Raw genomic sequence first — 18,787 nt, 5'->3', positions numbered from 1 at the left:
GGAGAAGTGATGGAGGAAGAGTAAATCTGAATCTGAGTGAACACTTTAAGAGCTCATATTAAGACTTACAAAGTGGCGCTCAAGGTGGCAAGATGCGCGTATCATGCCGCCTTGATTGCATCAGCAAAATTCTTCCTGGCCACTCTGTTTAGGGGGACCCGCTCCCTTCTTAATCAAAGGGGAGTTGGGGAGGCCTTGCAGGGTAGTGCCGAGGATTTTAACACGTTTTTCACTGATAAGATCCAGACAGACCTCGACTCCAATTGGACAGCAGTGTCGACTGACAACGAGTCAGTTGAGGTGACTGGGGCTCAACCTTGTCTATCTGTCTGGCATGAATTTGACCTCCTGACACCTGATGAAGTGGACAAGGCCATTGGAGCTGTGCGTTCCACCACCTGTTTACTGGATCCGTGTCCCTCCTGGTTGGTTTCGGCCAGCAGGCAGGTGACACGGAGCTGGGTCCAGGAGATTGTCAATGCTTCTTTGGGGAGGTGCCCCTCCTCAAGAAGCCTTCCCTGGACCCAGCCATACTTAACAACTATCATCCAGTCTCCAACCTTTCCTTTATGGGGAAGGTTGTTAAGTAGGTGGTATCACTCCACTCCAGCGGTTCTTGGAAGAAGCCGATTATCTAGGCCCTCAGCAGTTAGGATTCAGGCCCAGCTACAGCACGGAAACTGCTTTAGTTGTGCTGATGGATTATCTCTGGCATGCCTGGGGCAGGGGTTTATCCTCTGTCCTGGTGCTTCTTGGCCTCTCAGTGGCTTTCGATACCATCGACTATGGTATCCTCCTGCGACGGCTAGAGGGGTTGGGAGGGGGGACATTGTTTTATAGTGGTTCTCCTCTTACCTCTCTGGCCGATCGCAGTCGGTGTTAGTGGGGGTTCAGAGGTTGACCGCGAGGCTTCTCCACTGTGGGGTGCCTCAGGGGTCAGTCCCCTCCCCCCTGCTATTTAATATCTACATGAAACCGCTGGGTGAGATCATCCAAGGGCATGGGGTGAGATGCCATCAGTATGCTGATGACACCCAGCTGTACATCTCCACTCCACATCCAGTCGGTGAATCGGTGGAAGTAATGTGCCGGTGCCTGGAGGCTGTTAGGGTCTGGATGGGTGTCAATAGACTCAAACTCAACCCTGATAAGATGGAGTGGCTGTGGGTTTTGCCTCCCAAGGATAATCCCATCTATCCATCCATTACCCTGGGGGGGGGAATTACTGACCCCCTCGGAGAGGTCTGCAACTTGGGCATCCTCCTCGATCCACAGCTAACATTAGAACATCATCTTTCAGCTGTGGTGAGGAGGGTGTTTGCCTATGTTCACCTGGTGCACCAGTTGCAGCCCTATTTGGACAGGGAGTCACTGCTCACAGTCACTCATGCCCTCATCACCTCAAGGTTTGACTACTGCAATGCCCTCTACATGGGGCTACCTTTGAAAAGTGTTCGGAAACTTCAGATCATGCAGAATGCAGCTGCGAGAGTTATCATGGGCCTCCCTAGGTATGCCCATGTTTCATCAACATTCTGAGGCATGCACTGGCTGCCGATTAGTTTCTGGTCACAATTCAAAGTAATGACCTATAAAGCCCTATATGGCATCCGACCAGAATACCTACGGGACTGCCTTCTGCTGCACGAATCCTAGTGGCCGATTAAGTCCCACAGAGTTGGCCTTCTCTGGGTCCCTTCGACTAAACAATGCTGCCTGGCGGGACCCAGGGGAAGAGCCTTCTCTGTGTTGGCCCCGGCCCTCTGGAATCAACTCCCCCTAGAGATTCAAATTGCTTCCATCCTCCCCATCTTCCACAAGATGTTAAAGACCCACTTATGTCGCCAGGCATGAGGGGACTGATTCCCCCCCTTTGCTGATTATAGCACTTGAGAATGGTATGATTGTGTAGTACTGATTTTTTTTTTAATATTAAGGGATTTTAATTTCAGTTTTACTAATATTAGATTGGTACCACTGTTTATTATATTTTATTGTTGTTGTGAGCCGCCCTGATCCTTGGATGATGATGATGATTATCAAATTTGTTGGGTTGGATAGCTGACACCAAAAGAGAACAAACATGTCCTTTGACTTTGCCTGCCACTTCTACAGGATTAATTTATGATTTGTCTATTGAGAGAGGCATGGTGATAAATTAGGCTTCCAGCCAAATAAAAAAAAATAAAACAAGAATGTAAAGGACTATTCTTCCCAAAATGAAGGGAAAACCTCTTTCAGAGTACTTGACGTTTGGGCTGTTTGCTATGAGTTGCTTTCAGATAATAGGCAATGATATCAGGTGCAGGCTATTCTGCACCAGATACATCATGAGCACCGCTGTTGCAAAAGGCCGATGGGAAGAAGTTCTTCCTGATGGCTTCCTTTATGCTTTAATTAAGGACAGTGAAGTGAGGACTGCAGACCATCGAAAAGATGATACAGTATGAAGTCAAGATATTCATACATTTTCCATTTATTTATAACTAAAAGCAATTCCCAAGTTTCCTGTATCCAATTGATTACAATGAATTAACAATGGGGCTTAGCTATTGCTCACTCTGGACTATGATCACCACAAACATCTGATTATTTGTTGCCCTGCTTTGCATTAATGAAAAGACACTAAGTTTGCAGAGTTATGAGCTATGGATGTCTGCTTTTTATCTTTACTAATCTTTGTGCCATTCGTTTTCTTTCCAAATATTTATACACATGAATGCCTTCATTTCCACTTCCCACATCATCTCATGTTCGATACTGAATTTTCTCTTTTTCCCCTTTCCCCTTGCTCTATTTTAGTTTGATACTAGAATAATCAAAGCAATAGGGCAAGATTTATTTTGTTCATACATTCCTCTCTAGGTTAATGGAAACTGCTAATTGTTTATTTTACAAAAAATATTCTTATGTTGCAATTTTAAGATGTTAAAAAATAAGCAAAGGAAAACGTTACAAAGATTGTAAAGCAAGGAGAACAAAAATCAAAAGAGCACCTACCAGATGAGGGTTGAATGGAACATGACTTAAGGTTCAGAATGGTTTGTTGCTTTATCAGGCCATTATTGGATTAAAAAAAAAATTGAGAACATAACAGCCTACTAGAAAACTGCTGTCCAGGTAAGTGACTAGATTCTGAAGAGGAGGGAGCATTCCAGGCACTGCACTCAATTGAAGTTGGGTCTGCTACTAGAAAGGAATGAAGCATTGAAGATTATCCTTCTGAAGAACTTAAGACAAATCAGAAAACAGTATTTTGAATCAAAACTGGAAAGGTTGGTGCAAAGTATATTTGTAATGGAAGTGGAAATACTATCTATTCTTGCATTCAGAAAGTAATGATTGCCCATACTGGTGATGACAAGTGCAGATCTGCTCTAATTAACTACAAGATATGCCCATGAGCATTTCAGTGTATTTTTATTCTTTGAAAGAAACTTTGGAGAATTCATTAAACTAAATGAGTGCAGTATGAGTAAAAAAAATACAGAATTGTAAGATTAATCTGGTCTGCACCAGTTAAAATATTCAGTTAGGAGTCTTGCTTCTGGATTTGCCTGTCCTGTTTTACATTTTTTTGCACTGTTTCAACTTGCTAGATAAGTGAAAAGATTCAGGGTAATACAAAGTTATTTTATGTTCACATTTTATTTAAGAGATTTAAATCTTGTTTCAGGAAGCCAATGTTTAAATTTCTTCATTCCAAGATTTCCCAATGAATGTTTCTCAGCTACTGGTAAATATTTTATGTACATATGTATGTACAGTATTTATGTTGATACACTTCAGCAACGCTAACTTTGAACTAAAATAATATTTAACATTGTGATTTTTTATTTTATTTTAACTTTGTCACTGAATTATATTTAGTGTCTGGAGAACTGATCGGGCTTAATCCACTGGAGAAAAATTGTATTCAAATCTTTCAATGCTAAAAAGATTAATACATGCATGCATGCTCTACTTTTACAAAAGTGTGTCCTGACTTACACAGCTTTCATTCACTGCACTCAATGAAACTAAAAGAGAAGGAATTCCAGTGATTTGTGGCTTCCATCTAATTAGCGATTGATATGTTAAGGAATTAAAAGGGAGAGGATAATGTTGAATAACATTTCCTTCTGTTTTTTCCAGAGAGAACTGTAACGGCTAAATATTTTGATTCACCCCCAATGAAATCATTACATCAATATTGCCTCCTTTGCCTTTGTTGAGAAGAAAATCTAGAAACAGCACTGCTATATACTATTGCATGGGCACAGTCTTTTTCTAGTGGTTATAATGCACCTTCACATTATCTGACAATTAATTGGAAGTCTTGCTACATTCAGAACTCTTTTCGCAACATTAGGTTTAGATTTCCCAGCCACTTTGATTAACACATTTTTCATGTAACTTTGATTCCTTCATCATCTCATGCAAGCTAATTTTCCTCTTCAATTCTTACACTGTTTCTTCTCAGCTCTTTGCATTATGTCTATCATTCTTTTTGTGCCTAACATTGCCTTTCCTTGGCTTTGGGTCAGTCATACAAAAGGTGTCATCACTGTAGAAGAATGGCGAAGTCCCTGAATTGTTGCATAAGGCCCTTGCTGAAAATAATGGTGATACCTGGGCATATGGAAAGATGGGAATGTGGGGCCAGTTCCTTGCATTGAGCTAGCAATGGCAGAAGGTGTCAAAGGCATTCCCAGGCGGCTAAATGGAGGCAGTGATCCTTGAATTGGATGAGGAATTGGAGTGGCTATTGAGGCACTGCTGGTACCAAGAGTAGTCAAGGACTGTGGATGTTGAAATCCAGGAAAATTTGATGAGGATGAGCCCCAGGAATTGAGGGATAAATTATCAGATGTAAAAGCTGATCCTGCAAACAAGGAGAAGCAATATAAATCTTTATGGAATTCAAAGAAGTTGTGTGATGTTTATAACAAGCTACAAAAAGCAATTCTAAGTAAGCTTTGAGAGCAAAAGCTTACTTAGATTATGTGAAGGCAATGATAGCATACAGAGCTGTTCCTGAAGTAACCACTGCATATCAGGAAGATTACAAAAGGCAACTGTAATATAATAGCATAATCAGTAATCCCAGGAGATTAATCCCCTGATCTATTCTTAATTATACAGAATCAAAGTCAGTGCAACTAATCTAGACAACACTTATTTGAACAGGTACCAAAAAATCTGTTTAATATTATCAAAATCCACATTTAAATGTGTTTGGAAGTATAAATTATCTGGTTTGGAGGGGGGAGTGTCATTAGAGAATTCTAGATATTATTGTGTCCTCGTGCACCCATATATAACAGCACCCAAATATTTATCTGCAAGTTGTAAATGCTCCAACACTGGAAGAAGAGATTGGATAACCATTTGTCTGAAGCAGTGTAGGGTTTCCTGCCTAAGATGGTTGGACTAGAAGACATCCAAGATTTCTTCCAACTCTGTCATTCTAAACATACTTCCCAGTAGAGTATGTGTAGGAAACAAAAAATACAATGCTGCTATGTTAGAAAAGAGTCTAATCATGAACGATGCATAAATATATGGCATTTTAAAACCCATATTGCCCCCTGCAATTCTAGAGACATATTTTTTTATTAGATTTGTATGCCGCCCCTCTCCGAGGACTCGGAGCAGCTATAGTCATTCTCAGAATGCTTTCAGGCATAACTGAAAATAAGACTTGATTATGCTGGAAAATCAAGGTTATATTTAGAAATGGAAATGGAAATTCAAAAAGGAAAGCAAATAGACTTGTAGATAAGTTCAGACAAAGAGATCTGTTTCCTCTGTATCTAGAAATCAAATATATTTCCACAGATTTCCACCCTTTTCTGAAACTTTCAATGAAGCTAGCAACTTTCAATGAAGCTAGCACATATTCTGGCTTTCTAATAACTTTGGGTTTGCTTACCAGGCAAATTCATTCACTAACAATATAATGGATTAATCAAAAACAAATTAAGAGGGAGGGAGATTCACCACACATTGTTAAATATAGTCAATATTATGATAGGCAATTAGAGTTACCAAGGGAAAAAGTAATCAGCTATTCTTCAAGCTACTTCAAAGAAGTCAAGCACCTTAAACATTGCTGTTGATTCATAGAAAGAAAAATGGAGAGAAAGTTATTTAGTCATCCATGGAAAATTTTTAAGGAGAGAGCCTATTAATTAGCTACAAGATTCTCTGCAAAATCAGAGAGAATAGATTCTCCTAAAATAAAAAATCTTTCTGAAACTACCATTGATCTGCAGATAGTAGAATGCCATAGATATAGTGTTAAAAAGCATAGAATGCCATAGGCAAAATGTTACAAAGATTCTGCAGTATTGTAAATACAATCTGATGGGAAAATATCTGTATTGCAGAAGCTTATAGTCCAATTCCTCATATCCAAGAAGATTAAGGTTAAATTTCAGCTTTGGGACTAAATGGTAAATTTTAAGTAAGTATTAGTTAAAATCCCAAAATTACTTAAAACCCCATTTCAGTTTCAATTCACAGAGGCTGAGGGAAAGACTCTGAAACTGAGTGAGAGAAGGAGGAGAAAGGTAGTGAAAAAGCTATTTTCTATTGCTTGAATTCAAAGAAACTGGTGAGAAGCTAGTGGCCTGCGCGCCTAACAGTGCACAAATCATATAACTATAAACCAGAAAGTATTTTTCAATCAGTGTGCCGCGGAACATGGTCAGGTGTGCTGCGAGAGAGGAGAAAGCAAGAGAGAGAGAAAGAGAAAGAAAGCAAGAGAGAGAGAAAGCAAGAGAGTGAGTGAGAAAGAAAGAAAACAAGAGAGAGAGAAAGAGAAAGAAAGCAAGAGAGAGAGAAAAAGCAAGAGAGAAAAAGCAAGAGAGAGAAAAAGCAAGAGAGAAAAAGCAAGAGAGAGAGAGAAGGAGAGGAAGGGAGAGAGAAAGAGAAAGAAAGCAAGAGAGAGAGAGAGAAAGCAAGAGAGGGAAAGAAAGCAAGAGAGAGAAAGAAAGAAAGCAAGAGAGAGAAAGAGAGGGAAAGAAAGCAAGAGAGAGAGAGAGAGAAAGCAAGAGAGAGAAAAAAGCAAGAGAGAGAGAAAGAAAGCGAGAGAGAGAGAGAGAAGGAGAGGAAGGGAGAGAGAGAGAAATGAGAGAAAAAAGGGGAGAAAAAAAAGAGAAATGAGAAAATGACTGAGGACTTCCGGTTGGGAACGGAGCTGCAGCAGGAGCCCGGGAGCAGAACTCCATCCCCGATGTTCCTTCCCCCCCCCGAAGGTCGCTTTTTGCGATCTGATCAGGTTCGGAGGGCCTGACTGAGAACAGGGGGTCTCCTGGATCCCAAGGGGTAAAACGCCATTGCCCCGGAAGGAAGGGATCACCCCGCAGCTTCGGGGAAGGAAAAACCATGTCTCAGCCTCCTGGGGACATGGCCATAGCAACACGACCACGTCAGAGGAAGGAAAGACGAACACAAGAAGTTGCTTGTTAATACCAACGGAGGAGAAGGAAAGAAGAAGAAAATAGTAAGTTTCAAAAAAAATTCTTTTGGATTCCACACCTTTTAAAATAAAACTTTCTAAAGTAAAAAGGCGAACAAAGAGAATTTAGAGAAGAGTTAAATCCTTGGGCAAGAGAGAACTAAATGAACCAAGAAAAATAAATCAAATACTTTCCAAACTTAAAAAACAAAGAGCACAAATAATCACATTACAGGAAGTGCATATTAAAAAAAGCAATAGAAAATTATTATGCAATCCAAAACTAGGGAATATATTTACTAGTTTAGCAGAGCAAAAAAAAAAGAGGCATTGCAATGTATATAGATAATTCAATAGACTCCAAACAATTTTATAGTGACCAGAACGGTAGAATTTTGATTGTACAATTGAACATAGATCAAAAATCTCTCGTTATTGTTTCCATCTATGCACCGAATGATAATAAAAAAGATTTTTACAAACAATTACATGAAAAGATAAATGAATTAGCTATTGAGAATATGATTATAATAGGTGATTTTAATGCAATTTCAAATAGATCAATGGATCATTCAGGTAAAAAGAAAAATAAGAAAAAGAAAACAATTTTACCAATTACTTTTCAGAAAATGAGGTCAGAACTATTACTAAATGACATTTGGCGGGAGCAACATCCCCAAACTAGACAGTACACCTTTTATATGAATCCTCACAAAATTTGGACAAGGATAGATATGGCTTGGGCCCCGAAATCAACCGCTGAACATATCAAAGATATAGAGATAGATACAAACAAATGGGCTGACCATAATCCCTTAGTATCATTGGAAAGGATGCAGGAAACAAATTAAATGGTAGATGAATAGGAATGTTTTGAGAGATCCACAATATAGGGAATGGATAGAAAAAGAATTAGAAATTTTCTTTAAAATTTCTTTAAATAAAAAATAAAAAATATGAACAATTAGAAAAAGAATTAAAAGATCTAGAAATAGTACTACAAAACAATTCATTTGATGAAAAGATAAAAAGAAAAAGAGAGCTAGTTAAACATAAAATAAACCTTATAGAACAAGAACAAATAGCTGAAAAAATTAAAAGAGCTAAACAGGAACATTTTGAACACGCTAATAAACCGGGACGATGGCTAGCATTCAAATTAAGAAAACATAGACAATAAAAAATGATAAAGAAATTAGTAGATAAGAAAGGAATGACAAAACTTAGAACAGAGGAAAAAACAAAAATAGTTGGGGAATTCTATAAGGATCTATATAGGAAAGAAGAAATAAAAGAAGAAGAGATTTTTAAATATCTAAATTCCTTAGACCTACCATTTCTGTCAGAAGAACAACAAAGAATGTTAAATAGTCCATTTACTATGGCTGAACTACAGATGACTTTAAAAAAACAAAAAACAAAGCTACAGGCCCCGATGCTATACTGGCAGAATGGTATAAAATAGAAAGTAACATATTGATGGTGAATATGTTAGAGATTTTTAATAGGATTATGTTGTGGTTAGCTCTGGCCCAACTCCTGCCCCAAGGAATGTGCAGGTGGATGTGGGGGAAACATCCACATGCCACAGGCCTGTTTTGCTCCTGATGGAATCTGCTGATGAAGCCTCCTCTGACCAAGTAAGCATGAGTGACAGGGAAGAGGGGAATTTGGCAGACAGCCCGGGAGGAGATCAATCATCTGTATCATCCTTGGATTCTGAAAAAGAATTAATGACACATCCACGCATGCGTAGAGTGATGCATAGGAGACAACAACTGAAGGATTATTACAAGAGAAAATGAGGCCACCTGTTGTTGGGTGGGGCTGCTGTAATTAGTGCTACAGATAAAAAGAACAGCATGCTGGTTTAGCCTTGTGGCAGTTTATCTGATTCATTGTTTTGTCAAGATCGTGGTTTGTGTGCTGTTCAAGATTGTGTGTGGACTCTCTGGACTTAAGAATTGTACTCAATTTCCCAGTTATTGGGTGAGCAATTGGATTGCATTTAACCTGTGCCTTGTGTGTACCAGTAAATCCCTTTGACATTTAAAAAGGGAGCTGTTTCTATTTTTCTGTTTATAAAACCTTTTGGGTTTTCCTTTCATCGTGTGGTGTGTGTCTTCCTGGACTAATTACCCTGTAATTACAGGCGGTTGAAACACGCCGGCAGAACAGGATTATAATGGACAGTAAAATTCCTAGTTCCTGGTCGGAGTCATTAATAACTTTAATACATAAGACAGGTACAGATCAAGATAAAATACAAAACTACAGACCAATATCCTTGTTAAACATTGATTATAAAATTTTTACTTCTATTTTAAATGAAATAATATATGAAGATCAAAATGGCTTCCTACCAGTTAGACGAATAAAAAATAATTTGAGAACGATCATTAATACATTAGAATTTTACAAACAACACCCAGAAAGACAAATGTCATTGGTATTTTTGGATACGAAAAAAGCATTTGATAATGTCGACTGGACATTTATTAAAATGCAACTAAACAAAATGAGATTTGGGACAAAATTTGTTAATGTAATAGATGCAATTACTCAAATCAAACAGCTAAAATTATATTGAATAATGAACAACTAGAAAGTTTTGAGATTTTTAAAGGTGTAAGACAGGGCTGTCCTCTTTCGCCTTTATTGTTTATATTAACTCTGGAAGTTATATTGATTAAGAAAAGGACAAATAATAAAATTAAAGGATTAGATATAGGAAAAGAAACCTACAAAGTTCAAGCTTTTGCTGACGATGTGGTTTTTACAGTAGAAAATCCTTTAACTTCAATTCCAAATTTAATAGAAATGATAGAATAGAAGAATAATAGAAGAATACATAGGTGTTGCAGGTTTAAAAATTAACAGAGACAAGACACAATTATTATTTAAGAACATGACAGAATTACAAATAAGAAAATTAGAAAAATTGACGGATATGAAGATAGTTAAGAAACTGAAATATCTAGGTATTTGGATCACAGCTAAAACAATGTCTTTAATAAATGACAACTGTATGAAACTCATTAGTGAAATTAAAAAAGATTTAGAAACATGTAATAATTTACAATTATCCTTCTTAGGGAGAATTTCAACAATCAAGATGAATATTTTACCTAAAGTATTGTTTTTATTTCAGGTTATACCTATAAATAATGGAGGAAATTTCTTTAAAGAATTAACAAAGATGGTTAAGAAATTTTTATGGCAAGGGAAAAAGGCGAGAATAAAATTAACTACTTTAGAAGATATTAAAGAAAGAGAAGGCTTTGCCCTCCCTAATTTGAAATTATATTATCAGGCTGCAGCCTTATCCTGGATTAAAGATTGGATAACTTTGGAAAATTGAAGATTATTAAATTTGGAGGATCACGATCTCATGCTAGGCAGGAATGCCTTTATTTGGTACGATAAGGATAAAACGCATTCTTACTTTACGAAACAGACAATGAGGAAAGCCTTATTAGAGGTATGGAAGGATTTATTTATTTATTTATTTATTTATTTATTTATTCTTTGTCCAATATACAATACATATGGAAGAGAATAGACATTAAGTAATATATATAACGATAGAAAGTAAAAAGAAGAGAAGTAGATGGGAGGGAGAGAATATATATGATATAAGAGATAAGGAGAGAATATATATGATATATATATATAATATATATATAGATATAGATATAGATAAGGAGAGAATATATATGATAAATGAGATAAGAAAAGACAATTGGACAGGGGACGATAGGCACATCAGTGCACTTATATACACCCCTTACTGGCCTCTTAGGAACCTGGAGAGGTCAATCGTGGAAAGTCTAAGGGAGAAGTGTTGGGGGTTGGGAGTTGACACTATTGAGTCCGGTAATGAGTTCCACGCTTCGACAACTCGATTGTTAAAGTCATATTTTTTACAGTCAAGTTTGGAGCGGTTAATATTAAGTTTGAATCTGTTGTGTGCTCTTGTGTAGTTGCGGTTGAAGCTGAAGTAGTCATTGACTGGAAGGACGTTGCAGCATATGATCTTGTGGGCAATACTTAAATCGTGTTTTAGGCGCCGCAGTTCTAAGCTTTCAAGACCCAGGATAGATAGTCTATTTTCGTAGGGTATTCTGTTTCGAGTGGAGGAGTGAAGGGCTCTTCTGGTGAAATATCTTTGGACATTTTCAATGGTGTTGATGTCTGAGATGTGGTGTGGGTTCCAGACAGATGAACTGTATTCGAGAATGGGTCTGGCATAGGTTTTGTAGACTCTAGTCAGTAGTGTGAGATTGCCAGAGCAGAAGCTATGTAGGATCAGATTAACAACTCTGGAAGCCTTTTTGGCGATATTGTTGCAGTGGGCTTTAGCACTTAGGTCGTTTGATATTAGTATTCCAAGGTCTTTTGCTGAGTGTGGGTTGGCTGCGAGAATTTGTTTATTCAGTTCATATGCGAGGTTTGGATTCTTTTTGCCGATGTGGAGGGTAGAGCATTTGTTGGTTGATATTTGAAGTTGCCAGGTGTTAGACCAATCTGAAACAAAGTCAAGGTCTTTTTGGAGAGTGAGTGTGTTGTCAGTGGTGTTGAAAAGTTTCACATCATCGGCAAAAAGCACACATTTGCTTGCAATATTATCACAGAGGTCATTGATGGATAGGATGAAAAGAGTAGGACCTAGTATGCTGCCTTGGGGAACGCCGCTTTTGACAGGGACGGGATGGAAATGGCGCTTCCAATTTTGACAACTTGTTGCCTGTTTGACAGGAATGCAGTAATCCAGTTGTGGAGGAGTCCTGAGATGCCATAGGATTTGAGTTTTAGGAGAAGTTTGTCGTGAACCACTGAGTCAAAGGCTTTGCAGAAGTCGATATAAATTGCATCAATGGATTTTCCTTGATCAAGGTGGGTAGTCCAGATTTTTTTGCAGTGAAGTAGTTGTAGGTTGCAGGATAGTTTCTTTCAGAATCCAAATTGTTTTTTTGATAGTAGGTTATTAGATTCTAAGTAAAGGGTAATTGATCGATTTATGATTGATTCCATGATTTTACAAGGGACGCAGCATAGTGATATTGGTCTGTAGTTGTCAACTAGTGATGGGTCTCCTTTTTTGAAAATGGGGATGACTACTGCTTTTGAGCACAGCTTGGGGAGAGTGCTGGTCCTGAAGGATTTTTGGAAGATAATGCTTAGGGGTTCAGCTATGGCAGAAGAAAGTTTTCTTAGGAAGTATGCACAAAGACCGTCTGGACCGACAGATAGGGAAGGTTTGAGGTCACGGATTGCTTTTTCAACATAGTCTATAGTGAAGATGATTTGGGTTAGGTTTTTTAATGCATTTGGAATGCGATTTGCGAAGATCACTTTTTAACAATCCCAGATTGGATTTCCCCTATAGAAGCGATTTGCCACCCTAATTTAATTCAAGAAAGGAATATACTGAAATATAAAGAATTAATAGATGAACAATTGGAATTAAAATCTAGACAAAATTTACAAGAAGAAGGAGTAACAATTGACTGGTGGCAATACGTGCAGATCCAGTCTAGATACCAAAGAGATATTAAAACATATATATTTAGGAAAGATAAAAATTTTTTTGGAAACTTGATAATTACAAACCAGTAGGAAAAGCATATAAATATTTGATTAGTTTTAAAACCACTGATCAGATTTTAAAAGATAATATGATAAGCAGGTGCAAAAATATAGGAAAAGAAATTGACTTGGATACCTGAGAAAGAGTTTGGACATATAATTGGAAAATAACTAAATCAGTTTCAATGAAAGAAAATCAGATTAAGATGTCTTATAGGTGGCATCTACTACCTAATAGAATTGCAAAGATGTTTCCAATTACATCTCCAAATTGTTGTAAATGCAAAAGAGAAACAGGCTCTTATTATCATCAGTGGTGGACTTGCCAAAAAGCTAAACTTTAGAAACATAGAAACATATAAGACTGACGGCAGAAAAAGACCTCATGGTCCATCTAGACCAGTGTTTCCCAACCTTTTTTGAGCCGCGGCACATTATTCATATTTTCAAAATCCTGGGGAACACTGAACGGGGGGTGGGGGGTGGCTAAAGAAATGTTTTGACAAAAAAAAATCTTCCTCCATTTCGCTCTATTTCTCCCTCACTCTTTCTCTCCCTTCCTTCCCTTCTTTCTCTCTCTCCATCCCTCTTTCTTTCTTCCTCTCTTTTTTGCTCTCTTTCTCTCTCCCTCCTTCCCTCCCTATATGTCTTTCTCTCTCCCTTGCTCTCTCTGCCTCTCTTGCTATCTCTCTTTCATTCTCTCTCTCTCTTTCTTTCTTTCTTTCTTTCTTTCTCTTTCTCTCTCTGTCTCTCTTTCTCTGTCTCTTTCTCTCTCTCTTGCTAGCTCTCTTTCTCTCTCTTTCTCTCTCTCTCTGCTTCTCTTGCTATGTCTCTCTTGTTCTGTCTCTCTTTCTCTCTCTTCCTTTCTTCTCTGCGGAGGCCGGCGAAGGTTTTTCTTATTTTAAATGTTCTGGGTGGCAGGGGGATGCGGAGCCCGCACGCACACACACCCGACATTCCAAATTCTGCCTCAGCTGTGAGAAGAACGCCTGTCCTGCCTGTCCTGCAGCCCTTTCGCTGACAGCCTGGGACAAAAGCGCTCCGTGAAGGGACTGCAAGAGGGGCCGGGCGGGCATTAGCAGCCGGATGAGGAGGACGAGAAGCCGCTGCAGCCACCTCCAATCCCCCCCTTCCCTGGGTGCCTTCCAAAGGCCCCTGGAAAAAGGCAGGAGGTAGCAACAAGGCGCGAGGACAAGCCCTGGCTTTTGCTTTGCCCGCAGATTTCCCCGCAGTTCAAAAGGAGGCAAGAGGTGGCCTGGATGAAATTGCGGGGAAATCATGGGGCGAAGCGAAAGCCAGGGCGGGAGAGAAGCGCGGGGGTGGGGAAGGAGGAGAGCCCCTCAGCGCTTCCCCTCCGCCAAGCTGCCTGCTTGTCCTCGCGCCTCGTTGCTACCTCATGCTGCTCCCACCATGGCTGCGCACGGTTCCGGTGCCCCTGGCTGAAGGTCGTCCTGTGGCTGGTCTTGGGCTTTACGGTGGCTTCCTGGTTCCCTCTCCTCCCTCCGCCTGTGTCTACCGCCAGCGCCTCATTCCTCGGAGCTGCCGCTTCGTTCCAGGCAGCCCAGCCACGCTGCCGTAGAAAGTGCAGAGGTTATTGCCGCCACCTCTGCCTCCACTCAGGGAGCCACCGTGGTTGAGCTGAGGGAGAGGAAAAGGCGCGGTGACCACGGTGGCTCCCTGAGTGGAGGCAGAAGCGGTGGCAATAACCTCTGTGCTTTCTACGGCAGCGTGGCTGAGCTGGACGGAAGGAAGCGGCAGCTCCCACTCGAGGAACCCACGGCAACGGGCGACGGCTTGGTGGGAGGCGACGGTGGGAGACACAGGCGGTGGGAGGAGAGGGAACCAGGAAGCGACTGTGAAGCCCAAGACCATCCACAGGACGACACTCAGGCAGGGGCGCCGGCAGCGCCCCGCCCAGCTTGAGCTTCTTGCGGCACACCTGGCCATGTCTCGCGGCACACTACTGTGCCGCGGCACACCAGTTGGGAAACGCTGATCTAGACAACCCTTATACTATTTTCTGTATTTTATCTTAGGATGGATATATGTTTATCCCAGGCATGTTTAAATTCAGTTACTGTGGATTTACCAACCACGTCTGCTGGAAGTTTGTTCCAAGGATCTACTACTCTTTCAGTAAAATAATATTTTCTCATGTTGCTTTTGATCTTTCCCCCAACTAACTTCAGATTGTGTCCCCTTGTTCTTGTGTTCACTTTCCTATTAAAAACACTTCCCTCCTGAACCCTATTTAACCCTTTAACATATTTAAATGTTTCGATCATGTCCCCCCTTTTCCTTCTGTCTTCCAGACTATACAGATTGAGTTCATTAAGTCTTTCCTGATACGTTTTATACTTAAGACCTTCCACCATTCTTGTAGCCCGTCTTTGGACCCGTTCAATTTTGTCAATATCTTTTTGTAGGTGAGGTCTCCAGAACTGAACACAGTACTCCAAATGTGGTCTCACCAGCGCTCTATATAAGGGGATCACAATCTCCCTCTTCCTGCTTGTTATACCTCTAACTATGCAGCCAAGCATCCTACTTGCTTTTCCTACCGCCCGACCACACTGCTCACCCATTTTGAGACTGTCAGAAATCACTACCCCTAAATCCTTCTCTTCTGAAGTTTTTGCTAACACAGAACTGCCAATGCAATACTCAGATTGAGGATTCCTTTTCCCCAAGTGCATTATTTTACATTTGGAAACATTAAACTGCAGTTTCCATTGCTTTGACCATTTATCTAGTAAAGCTAAATCATTTACCATATTACAGACTTTATTGGAATAAAATAGAAAGGTGGATAAAAGAAATTACCTTTCAGGAGGTTAAGAAAACCCCAGAGTTTTTTTATTAGGTATAACAAATCAAAAATATAAAAAAGATATTTTTAATTTAATAACTCATATCTTGACAGCTGCCAGGATAGTATATGCACAAAAATGATATCCTTCGGAAGATGAAGTAATAAGGAAAACTATGGAGTGTGCTGAGATGGACATGATAACGAGGCGGTTAAATAATCAAGAAGAATCTGACTTTTATAGAATATGGGAAAGGATTTATGTATGGTTTAATAAAAAGAATACAAAATGATTGGAATATAAAGTGTTGTGGTTGGCTGTGGCCCAGCTCCTGCCCCAAGGAATGTGGAGGTGGATGCAGGGGAAACATCAACATGTCATAGGCCTGTTTTATTGCCAACAGAGTCAGGTAGTGAAGTTTCCTTGGAAGAAGAAGAAGGTGGCGGTGACTTGGAAGAGGGGGGCTTGGCAGACAGCCCAGAAAGTAAATCTCCATTATCTTCGGTAGATTCAGATGAGGAATTTTTGGACCCATGCATGCGTAGAGTTATGCATAGAAGAGAACAATTGAAGAAATATTACAGGCGATAGAGAATCCACCTGTGGTTGGGTGGGGCTCACGTAATTATAGCAGCTGTTAAATTGGCAGCGTGTGGGCTGAGCAGCGTGAAGATTATCTGATCGTAGTTGTTGGGGGTCATGGAGTTTGTGAAAAGAAATCCTTGTAAGTTTTTGCCACGTCTGGAACAGTCTTTGTGCCGAACTTCACAGTACTGGTTTCTTGCTGATTTATTGCTTGCCTTGTTATCGGACTGTAATCCATTACTGCCTTGTTTATACAACAAATCCCTTTGAATTCTAAAAGGGAATTTTGCTTCTCTTTTGTTGAGATAAAAAACATTTACTGGACTTCTGCTGCGTTTGTGTGTCTGTTTTGAACCAATTTCCTTTTCATTGGAGGCTTGTACTAGAAGCCGGCAGAACATAAAGTAATAAGTATATGATTTGATTTTTTAAAGAAAAGTTTAAATATATGAAAAAAATTCGCTTTTCTACTCTCCGTATTGATCTTACAAATTTTTAGTGTTTTTATTTTCTGTATTAGAAAGTCTTCTATTTTGAGCAGGGCAACTATAGCCCCTATATATGTTAAATGTATGTTTGTTTTGTCTGTCTTTTATGAAAATCAATAAAATTATTTTTTTAAAAAAAGAGAAAATGATTGAGGCAGAGAATGAGAGAAAAGAGAGCGAAACAAGAGAGAGAGAGAAGTGACTCTTGATTTAAAGCATATGATAAAAAGCACCCAAAGAATAAGAGAGGAACCCCTCCCAACCCTCACCTGTTTTTGGAAAGAATAACAGAGAAACCCCCCCCCCCCAGCCCTCACCTGTTTTTGGAAATGGTTCTGCTATATAGGCCATCCAACCAAACAGAGGAAGTAAATGAACTTTTTGCTAGTCAGCTAACTAAGGTATGTAGGAAGCAGATCATAATAGTAATGGGGGGTTTAAATTACCCTGACATCAATTGGGAGACAAACTCTGAACCAAGTGGAAGATCCAACAGGTTCCTAACAAACCTAGCAGACAACTTTGTTAGCCAAAACGTAGAGAAGGGAACAAAGGGACCAGTCATATTGGATTTAATTCTCACTAACAGAGATAAAATGATAGAAATTGTTGAAGCTACAGGAACCTTGGGGTCAAGTGACCATGCAAGATTGTAATTCAACATTATGCAAACACAAACAGTAGAATGAAGTCAAACTAGAATCTTGGACTTTAAGAGAGCTAATTTCAATACTTAGAACTTGAGAAAGATTCCATGGATGAGAATCCTCAAGGGGAAAACAACTCAAGAAGCTTGGGAAATTTTGAAAAGTGAGATTATGAAAGTCCAGACCAGTTCAATACCAATGAAGAAGAAAAATAATAAGTTACAAAAGAAACCAGCATGGCTGCATAAAGAACTCTCTGACAAATTGAAATGCAAAAAGGACAAGTACAAAAAGTAGAAAGAAGGGAAAATAACTAAGACAGAATACCAGCAAATAGCCTGAACCTGTAAAGATGAAGTAAAGAAAGCTAAAGCTCACAATAAACAAAGGCTTGCAAACAAGAGTAAAAAGTAACAAAAAAAAAAGCTTCTTCCAACATATTAAAAACAAGAAAAAAGTCAAGGAAACAATTTATACATTGCAGGGAGAAAGTGGCAAGGAGGTGAAAAGCAACAGGGAAAAAGCAGAGATATTCAACATGTTTTTTGCATTTGTCTTTACACAAAGGGGAAAAAACCAGTCCAACCTATCAAAACAGTATCACAAATAACATATCAGAAATACAAGTTAAAATAAGAAGGAAAATAGTAAAGGAACACCTTTCTACCCTAAACAACAAACTCAAAGACTCCAGATCCATCCCTCCCCTTAAAGGACCAAATGATAAAGACTACAATGATGAAACTTTTAAAGCTAACCTCTTTAACACATTCTTCAGCTCAGTCTTTGTTAACAGTAATGGATCTTGTCCATCATTTCCTAGTCACACCTAAATCAACTTCAATGATGTAACACAAATTGATTTTACAGAAGAAAATGTTAAAAAGTCAGTATGCAACTTAAAACCATCTCTATCAAGTGGACTCGATGGTTTATGTGTTTACTTCTTTAAAAAGTTCTCCTCTACCTTAGCTGAACCTCTAAGCATAATTTTAATAATCCTTTAGAACCAGCTCCTTACCCAAACTATGGTCACTAGCCACAGTCATTGTTATCTTCAAAAAAGGAGATCCCAGTAACATTGAAAATTACAGACCAATTTCATTGGATTATGTCACTTGCAAAGTGATGGAGTCAATCATTAACCAATCCATTACACTCCATCTTGAAACTAATAACCTACTTTCCAACAAACAATTTGGCTTCAGAAAAAAGCTATGTAAT

At 39.1% G+C, this 18,787-nt stretch overlaps 1 protein-coding gene across 1 annotated transcript in view; it reads right to left on the bottom strand.

Moving 5' to 3' along the window:
* Positions 1-4,526: 4,526 nt before the first annotated feature.
* TBX20 (T-box transcription factor 20) overlaps positions 4,527-18,787 on the bottom strand; it is a 255,812-nt gene continuing 241,551 nt past the window's right edge. The window contains exon 8 of the mRNA XM_070766940.1: positions 4,527-4,864. Coding sequence (XP_070623041.1) covers positions 4,527-4,864 — 338 coding nt within the window. The remainder of the gene's footprint in view (positions 4,865-18,787) is intronic.

The sequence above is a fragment of the Erythrolamprus reginae genome, chromosome Z (assembly GCF_031021105.1).
Source record: "Erythrolamprus reginae isolate rEryReg1 chromosome Z, rEryReg1.hap1, whole genome shotgun sequence".
NCBI classification, from domain to species: Eukaryota; Metazoa; Chordata; class Lepidosauria; order Squamata; family Dipsadidae; genus Erythrolamprus; species Erythrolamprus reginae.
This window is presented reverse-complemented; position numbering and strand designations above follow the sequence as displayed.